Source organism: Notothenia rossii (assembly GCF_949606895.1).
Source record: "Notothenia rossii genome assembly, chromosome: 1".
Taxonomy (NCBI): domain Eukaryota; kingdom Metazoa; phylum Chordata; class Actinopteri; order Perciformes; family Nototheniidae; genus Notothenia; species Notothenia rossii.
This window is the reverse complement of record NC_136912.1, coordinates 69,855,698-69,865,484: the sequence shown is the minus strand read 5'-3', so window position 1 is coordinate 69,865,484 and position 9,787 is coordinate 69,855,698. Positions and strand designations below refer to the sequence as shown.

The 9,787-nt window shown below is 42.0% G+C and overlaps 1 protein-coding gene across 2 annotated transcripts in view; it reads right to left on the bottom strand.

Annotated features, from left to right (window-relative positions):
- The window catches only part of adcyap1r1b (adenylate cyclase activating polypeptide 1b (pituitary) receptor type I), a 22,370-nt gene extending 12,907 nt beyond the window's left edge, over nucleotides 1-9,463 (bottom strand). Inside the window, exons 1-2 of one of the 2 annotated variants that reach the window (XM_079688983.1) lie at nucleotides 9,105-9,463; nucleotides 292-420 (exon numbers count right to left, since the gene is read on the bottom strand). In XM_079688983.1, the coding sequence (XP_079545109.1) occupies nucleotides 292-345 (54 nt within the window). In that variant the 5' untranslated portion in view covers nucleotides 346-420; nucleotides 9,105-9,463. The remainder of the gene's footprint in view (nucleotides 1-291; nucleotides 421-9,104) is intronic. The other variant, XM_079688984.1, reaches the window with a different exon arrangement.
- Between the last annotated feature and the right edge of the window lie 324 nt (nucleotides 9,464-9,787).

The window sequence follows — 9,787 nt, the reverse complement described above, 5'->3', positions numbered from 1 at the left end:
TGATGAGAATGCATCCTTATCCATCGTTCCTACCACACACTCGTCAATGAATTATTGATTCAGACACTTCATACGGCTGAAAGACTGTAGAAGTGTATAAGAAGGGCCTCAACACCTGTGCCCTAGCCTGAATACATTCATGTCAATCTCCACCTGTTGCCACGTCGGTTTGAATGTAGATCGTTTTAGCTGCACGAGTAAGCTTACACACACAAACTGAAGGGAGATTATACATTGTATCCTTCAAAGGTACAAAAAGAGAATGAAGAAAATAATTTTAAATCAGCTTACCGAGAGTAAGAGGAGGAGGAGGGCGAGGATAAGCGGGCTGTTAGTGGCAGACATTTTGTGCTTCTCAGTGAGGAGTTTTCCTCTCAACTTCGAGCTCTGAAACAACAGGACGTCAGCTCACCTTGGAATCTGAAAACACAAGAGTGTGAAACATTAGGAGACAGGATGTCAACATTTTGTCTACACCAGTCTCACCAGGACATTTAGCTGACATCACAGAGTATCTTTAGTATAAGCTCTCTTTAAATGTGTGTTTATATATCCGTGGAAAAAAAATCAAACTGGAGAGCACTCAGAGGACTTTAACAATAATTTTTTTTAGAAATATCCATTAACAGCTCATTTTACCTTGTCATGTTTTGCTGTGGAAAAACACTTGCGCCATGCCAGCATAGCTTGAAGGGTTTTGGCTGCTCGGTGCAAGTATATACAGTATAACATTAGATTTTGAATTGTATATTTTACTGAACAGAACAGATGGTAAGTGCATTGGATCATGAGAAGAACAATTGAAAATGTTAACAAAGTTGAACATGTTAACAAAGAAACATTGTCTTTTTTAAATCCATGGATAAACAATAAAAAAAACAATTCCTTGTTGTTGTAAAATCCATCACCTTAGCAGAAATCTATTGAAATGTGTATCCATCACTCAGAAAAAGAAATCTGTGTGTAATCTATACGTTTTACGAACAATGAAGTTGTTTTTTTAAAGTAAAAAGGCCAAACATTGCTATAGCTCCAGATTTTCAAACATGAGAACTCGCTGCTTCTCTTCGTTAAATGTGAGAGAAAACTGAATATCTTTTTGGATGCTGGTTTGGATTTAAAGGCGTCTCCTTGGGTTTAACAAGATTATGATTACAGAATGTCTGGTTCTTATCGCTTATGTTCTGCCAGACAATGTAAATATTTAGTTGCAGCTTACTTTTCTCGCTGTGACTTTCCCACTTTTTTGACAAGTGTGCTGAAAAATTGCCTCAAATATAAACTGAAATTCTTTTTACGGAAATCCTCCATCAATGCCCTTCACTTCGCTGAAGCAACTGCAGTCAGCTGTTACAATGAGACGTTCAGCCTACCTAATGATTGGCTTTCCAACTTGTATGTGAACACAAGGGTTGCATGTCTTTAATGTGCCCATGTATCTGTGTCCTCATGGATCAGCCTGACTATAGGCCCAGGGGGTTCGCATGAGTAAAGCCAAGTAGCAGTCGGGCCCCGTCCCACAGGGAGACTTTGGCAGCTTGGCAACCCTCCTTCAACCCTGCCAGCATTAAGTCCCTCCCCCTGTCGTTGTCAGGAGCAACAGCTGAGAGAGCTGCTGAGTTTGGATCTGAACTGAACCACGTGGACCTGGAAGCTCCTTCTGCTCTACTCTAAATAGATTTTCTTTGGATTTCCTCATGCACTTCATGTTATAAAAGGATAAAACACATTAATGAAAACACTGAGCTCAACTCAAATTCCAGCATGTATTTGGGTAGAAACAAAAATGTCTATAAGCAAACGAAGCCCATTTGATTTGAGTCCTACACACAGTGCATATTAATGCCATACACCCCTAACAAACAGTACTTTCATTCATATTTTGCTTGCAAGAAAACAACATGAATGGAAGTATGCAGCTTTGCCAAGGCCACCATAATGGCTGTTCTTCCATAGAAAAGCTTTCATGGTGACTGGTCGAGCACAAACTGAACATAATTCATTTCTGAGGGGAAAAAAACCCTCCCATGTTCTTACAAACTACAAAAACACTGATGGTATCTCAACCTGCCACAGTGGGGGAGGTATCATTGTGCCTGTGTGTGTGTGTGTGTGTGTGTGTGTGTGTGTGTGTGTGTGTGTGTGTGTGTGTGTGTGTGTGTGTGTGTGTGTGTGTGTGTGTGTGTGTGCGTGTGTGCCTGCGTGCGTGCGTGTGTTTGTGTGTGTGTGTGTGTGTGTGTGTGTGTGTGTCTCTCTCTGTGTGTGTGTGTGTGTGTGTGTGTGTGTGTGTGTGTGTGTGTGTGTGTGTGTGTGTGTGTGTGTGTGTGTGTGTGTGTGTGTCTCTCTGTGGTGTGTGTGTGTGTGCGTGCGTGCGTGCGTGCGTGCGTGCGTGCGTGCGTGCGTGCGTGCGTGCGTGCGTGCGTGTGTGTCTCTCTGTGTGTGTGTCTCTCTGTGCTGTGTGTGTGTGTGTGTGTGTGTGTGTGTGTGTGTGTGTGTGTGTGTGTGTGTGTGTGTGTGTGTGTGTGTGTGTGTGTGTGTGTGTGTGTGTGTGTGTGTGTGTGCGTGCGTGGGTGCGTGCAAACTGACAATAATTCATTTCTGAGGGGAAAAAAACCCTCCCATGTTCTTACAAACTACAAAAACACTGATGGTATCTCAACCTGCCACAGTGGGAGAGGTATCATTGTGCCTGTGTGTGTGTGCGTGTGTGCGTGTGTGCGTGTGTGCGTGTGTGCTTGCATGCTTGCGTGCGTGCGTGTGTTTGTGTTTGTGTTTGTGATGCCAAATGATAAGTAATGGACATGCTCAAAGTTCCATAGAAAGATATTCATCTTCACTGGTAACCTTTTACTGCTCTATTTGTTGCAACTAAAACTTCTAAACGATAAAATCATTCAAACCATCAGAGGTCCTTCTATATAAGCTCCCATTTTGGGAAAGGCGCCCTTTGTCATGATCTTTATCTATAAGAGCTATATTTATCTTTTTTTCATTGTGCTCATATGGTGCGTATTCCTAACGTTGTATCAGTCAAATGTACAGTAAATCAGGCCCTACTGCGACAAGCAGAACTCAGAAAACTACACATAAAGATAAAGCACTATAAAGATAACATGTAAATGTGCTTACATAGCAAATCCATGATGAACAGTCACTTCAAGTTCTAAGACAAAAATAACAGACACCTAAACTGGACAACACCTTAGTAGCGACATTTCAATCAAAAGGTAGCCACAACCTAAAATGTACCTTGCTATATTTTCTTTGTTATACTATCCAACTAAAATAAAAAAAAATGAAATATTTAATAACTCTTTCAATTGAGATTATGTACTCATTAAGAAAGTGTTACTGAGGTAATAAATCAAGTGATGAGTAGAGTACTTTTTTCATAGATTTCTATACAAATGGATGAACCCCTGTTGGCAATTTGAATGAGTGTGTGTGTGTGTGTGTGTGTGTGTGTGTGTGTGTGTGTGTGTGTGTGTGTGTGTGTGTGTGTGTGTGTGTGTGTGTGTGTGTGCGTGTGTGTGTGTGTGTGTGTGTGGTGTGTGTGTGTGTGTGTGTGTGTGTGTGTGTGTGTGTGTGTGTGTGTGTGTGTGTGTGTGTGTGTGTGTGTGTGTGTCTGTGTGTGTGTGTGTGTGTGTGTGTGTGTGTGTGTGTGTGTGTGTGTGTGTGTGTGTGCGTGCGTGCGTGCGTGCGTGCGTGCGTGCGTGTGTGTGTGTGTGTGTGTGTGTGTGTATGTGTTATCACTGCAGCTGCTCAAAACTCTCCTCCCCGAGCTGTAATCATTGGCTTACTGTAATGAGTCTCAGTGGCTTTAATGTTCAACACTGTCATCTGCAATGTGTGTGATGGGTGATGCTCTATCAAGAGAGCATATACACCATTAAAGAAACACACATGCACACACACAAGTATGTTCACGACTCCGCACATTTTACACACTGGTCCTCACCTTAGCTTTACGAAGGCATTAATAAATACTCGGTGTAGAGTTTCACCCGAGAGGGGAGAAGATAAACGAAGGAGGAAATGAAGCAGTGAACAAAAACTAGCTGAGAGAAGAAGAGGAATGTGTGTGGGTGTTTGTGTTAAGACAAACCTATTGTCTTGGGAGAAGAGGAATTATTTCTCACAGGAGTATGCCTAAAAAGATGGAGCCTTCTTAATGATCACTCACCTATGACGCCGCGGAGCTGTCAAGAGAAAAGCTTTGCGATGAAACACATCATCAGAGAGAAAGATAGAAGAGGAAACAGGGAGCCTCCCTGATCTTCATGTTTGTTTTTGTTTGGACACTGAGAACAGTTTTGTCCCTCAGGATGGTCTGGTCAGGCTTTGACAGCTGTTGTGGTTTGGAGCATACAGGCATGCCCCGGCTTATCCCCCTACTCACTAACTCCAAACTCTTCTGCTCTTTTCCTATCATTTACAACAATGTGTTCTTCTTTCTTTGTAAAAACTAAGAAATTATTCTCTGTTTCAAGAATCATCATTTAGTGTGTGCATCCAGAAACTGGACTGTCTAATTCCCAGTGAATATCATAGTAAGTCAGTCATGTCTCGGGGCTCTATATTTAGCCCAAGGAATTATGGGAGGAATTAATATACACAGACATGACTTAGTCTTCATTATTTTGGGGAGGGAGAGGGAGGTGCGCTTATTACGGAGAGACAGAGAGAGATAGCGGGAGGAAGAGAAAGAACTGTCCTGGTTTCACGCTCACATTATGTTCCATTTTCCACACAATTCACTGGGGTGCTGCTTCGTCACGAGACTGAGGCAAAGTCACAAACAAAAATAAAGTAAAAATAACACACTCATCAGCTTCAGAGACTTCAATTCCAGATCCAGCCTAATTCCCTCAACAACAAATTAAGTAAGCAAGGATTGGTATCTTACTTGTGTACAAACACAGTTAATATAAAGCTTGATAATGATGTAGAATGGCGTTATTACTGATGGCATCAGGAAGCAAAAATAATTCTGATTGTATAGAAGTCTAAGTCTATCTCTTTATAAAAAAATAAAAAGAAAAGGAGGGAGAAGTAAGTACGTTTTGATACTTATTGGGGAGAAAGTGGCTCCCCAAGTAGGGACTTGGACTTGGAAGCGAAGGGTCACTGGTTCACGTCCCGATTGGACCAACACAAATACAGAGTGTAGACTGGTCAAGTGCCAATTCACCTCCTGGGCAATGCCAATGTGCTCTTGAGCAAGGCACTGAACCCCCAACTGCACAGGGCACTGGCGAACTGGCTGCCCCATCACTCTCCCTCTGCTATCCTGCATGTGGTTCAGTTTTTGCATGTGCTCATGTATATCAACCTGTGTTTGTAATGTGATAAAAGTAATTGATAAAGTATGTCCTCTTCTTCTTCTTCTTTATGATTTCAAACTGTTGTTGGTAGTGTAGTGTGGCCAAGTGGGTGTGAAGAGGAATCAGCTCTGAATGTAGTGCAGAGATGGTGACCATGTTTTATTAAAAGGGATGATATTGTCTATAGAAGTAGTATATACATAGTTTGAAGTCCTCTTCGATATGTCGCGGAGCTCATTTGGTTTATAATGATCCTTAGTCAAACACATGCAGCGAAGGCTTTAATGCTTTAATGCCAGTTTTTCTAGTTTGGCTGATGTACGTGCTTTTATCTTAGAACGCTAACCCTTACACAGTGTTTCAGTAGACTTCTTCACCCCCTCGTATTTGTCACTTCTTGTTAAAAAAAGAAGACAAGATGGCGCCGGCCAAAATTCCAAACTCAAAAGGTTTCAAAACCGACCAATGGGTAATGGGGTCACGATGATCATGTACACTTTTTTTAATCCAAACCACCTTTTATCACCCCATCCCTATCTGTATCATTTAAAGGTCAACCATCTTGCATCTACAGAACTTTATCTGAGACTTTGGACATAAACACTCCAATGGGATAATGTTGATCTGCAGGTGTGGAAGAAGGCAACCCGTAGCCATGACAACAAATAAGGAGCCACACGATGTTTTGTACATTTTACTCTACCTTTTTCTGCTCATAGTGGCTAAATATTGACTACCAGTAAGCATATAACATTAAATATAGGAATTATATTTGGTGTGGTATTTGTGCTTTTACAAAAGTATTTAAATGTCCTCGATGTCTGCAGCTAACTATTGCATTGTGGCCAAAGTAAGGGCAACCTGGGACAGAGAAGCTTGTCTCACATGCAGAGCAGGTTTGACACAGAAAAGGAGCAGAAGCAGGGCGTTGTGACGGAGCTGTTTAGCTGAAGATGCCTCACTCTTAGTCCCATGCCTGCTCTAATTCCCAACATGACCCAGTGAGCAGCGAGACATCATCGTCTCCCGCATGGCTGCACCATGCTGCCAAACACCAGCACCAACTGACCGAATGATCTCTTTAGAGCCGACTGCCTGCCGAGGATCCAGACTGCTGGACAAGTCAAAGATCAAGCGTGCTTGAAATCACTCTCTACAGGACGTGCAATGTAATATCTGAGAAGCAAAAATAGGCAAAAAGATGTGATTTAGTTTTAACATTTAGCCAGAGACACTCAATTGAAAATGTATGGGCTTTTCCTCCGTAACAGCACATTACTGTTACACAAGGCCGCTATTCTGTTGATTTCCACTCTGCAATCGCACTGACCATTTTTTCTCAGAGTATCAATTGAACTGTGACAACATGTATGGTCAAGCAGGCGATAAAAGAGAACAGTGCAGGTTTAAATGGTGAGCTTAGTCTTTAACGGTACTCCTGAGAAACATACAAGTTACTAGGTTACTGTTACTTTTATCTTACAGCTATGAAGCCTTATTTTTCTAACACTGGTTCCAATGCACATGGTGACTCGTGGCAGCAATGCAATTCTGTCGCAGTTAATAACGTTTATTATTGAGATTTCATGGAGCTAAAACCTGTTTTACTGCACACATTTCGACTTAGAAAAGCACAAGTGTGATTTTTAGCATTAAGGAGGGCTCGGTTCCATTTGAATGTCCCATATACCAGTTACACCCCAACTTTTGCCATAAAATTACATCTACTTTATCTGATTTGATAGAAATAAGTGCTTATTGTGGATTGAATTGCCCAGGGCACAACACTACTTTACATTATGCCAAATATGCTGTCAGCAGCAGAATATCCTTTAGTCACCTGTATTTCTGTTTCAGGAAACACCGACATGTCAATGCATAACAATAGGCTACCTGTGCGATGAGACAGTTGTTGCTTAAGCAATAAAGAAGGGGGTAATCGGGTAATATGTATGCATGCAAACAATAATGCCTTGACTGCAAATGTGCGACGTGAATGCATGTAAGCAAAAAAACTCAACATCAAAATATTTTAATCTCAAAAGAAAATATTGAGGTTTTTGAATCATTTACAGTAGCAGCTCTCGTTTCTTGTCAATTTTGCTACGATGTGAAAAATTAGACCCAAACAAGCTTCAGGTGTTTTTCACAGCTATGATAACACATAAGGTTGGAATAACCTCAGAAACTCTGGTTGCTGGTGAATCTTTACACATTTCCTGAATAAACACAGTTCAGACTCTCATTTGGAATATTGTTTCTTATAATGTGCAGCCTTCTGCATCAGCATCCATTACAGGATCTCCTTGATGTGAATAAGTGACACTCGGCTCATGCGTGATATACTGGGTGTGTTACAAGGTTGTCGTGCTGAGACTGGGCCCGACGCCTAATGTCCTCTCCTTCCTTTACTTTCTCCCTCCTTTGCTGCGCAGGCCAGCCAACACAACAAGGCTAATTGGGCCATTTAAATGTCAGCATCACAAACATCTGAGAGACAGAAAAGCTCTTCCCTCATAGTGCAGTTACTGTATGCTGTGAATGTTTTGAGAAGCAACATGTTAATGAGGTTTTGTGGACATGTTTGTCAGGGAAATCCAAACAGGATGATGTGGTTGTTCCCATGTGCAGAGCCAGAACAGTATATTTAAACAAAAAAACACAAACAGTGTTGTCTTTTTGGATAATGCTAGGATATTTAAACAAGCTGCCACAGATGTTCAAAGCAAGCATTGATCTAAATGCGTCTGTTGTTTTCTTTATAAAAAACATACTTATAGCACCAGTTTGGCCTTGAATCAGAATTGGGGGTGGATGTGCTTCTCATTCATCACTCTTTTATGAATGAGGCAGCAGCTGAGCATTCATAAATGTAAACAAATAGCTCAACATGAGCCTTGTTTTTCAGCCTTGCATTTCATCTTTAGCAGAGATGTGGATTGCTACAACAGATGCAGGAATTAGTACTGTAACACACACCTTCAAATTTTTTTGACCAGATGTTGAGTAGTGAGATCCGCTAAGAGGAGGCTCACCTCTGTCAAACAGAGCAGATAACTGGATAAGCATGCTCTGATTGTTATTTAATCCTCTAGAGTCTAGACCATCCAAAAACAGTCAGACAAGAGAAAACACCAATTGTGATTCAGTGACAGAAGGATGCATAACAAGGTCACTCACAGATTTAACCCACAGGCTTTGATCTCATAGATCTTCAGTAACACAAGAGCCAAACAAATAATATGCCTTAAATACATGTCAGCGTTATTGATGGGAAATTCCTGCAAAAGCCAATATGTTGCAGGCCCTGTGTTTGTGGATCCAGACAGCGCTTTTGTAATAGATTCAGCACTGTATGATGACATACATAGAAGACAAATCTCCATCATACCACAATGTAACATCATGATCCTGTGTCCTCCTTACACGTAATAATAATTCAGTAACCACCCAACAGACCTAATGGTTGAGCCTTTGAATGTGAACTAATAAATCCATTAATTATGGATTGCATTACATTTTTAAATAACTGTTTCGGTATAATAAAGTATTTCTGTAATCTCATGCTCGATTCTTGTTGCAGTATTTGTGCAAAGTGTGCGCAGTGAGGAGCCGCTGCAGGCAAGGACCCTCCTCACTTAGACCCAGCCGACACATACCGCAAGATCCCGGCATTCTCCTGCCAAACACCCCCCTAAAAAAATCCACCTCGGTGCAAAAACGTGATGCCCAAATCGAATTAGTGCGATTCTTATTCATGCATTTTAGTCAAAATCTTACCATTGCATCGATATTCTCCTAATGCAACTCCCGCTCTGTGGATCCTCGGGGCTGACGAGAGAGCCGCACTCCGCAGGGGACAAATGAGTCCTCGCCGGGCTGCGAAAGAGAGAGTCCCCGGTGGCTAGACAACTTCCACCCGAAAGACAAATTTGACTAAATGTGGCGGAGTTCCACCAAATGCGACGGGTGTCTTTTTGCATGAAATGGGTAAACGATTTGAGATGTCCTCCCAGTGAGCTGTCAGGGTTTAATGATCACTGTTATTCGAGCAATTGTTCAGGATGGCTGCTCGCTTCGCCCTCCACAGAAGAATGCACCGCGCATTTCAACTAACCCTCTCTCTCTCTCTCTCTCTCTCTCTCTCTCTCTCTCTCTCTCTCTCTCTCTCTCTCTCTCTCTCTCTCTCTCTCAGTGACACACAACAACACACGAGCAGGCTATGTTAAATAATCCAGGCGACCCCAGATTCAACAAAGAAAATGATATGCATGGGATGTGTTGGGCATGCAGTGAGTGTGTGTGTGTGTGTGTGTGTGTGTGTGTGTGTGTGTGTGTGTGTGTGTGTGTGTGTGTGTGTGTGTGTGTGTGTGTGTGTGTGTGTGTGTGTGTGTGTGTGTGTGTGTGTGTGTGTGTGTGTGTGTGTGTGTGAGGTCACAGTTATGGTTCACCAGATTCAAACG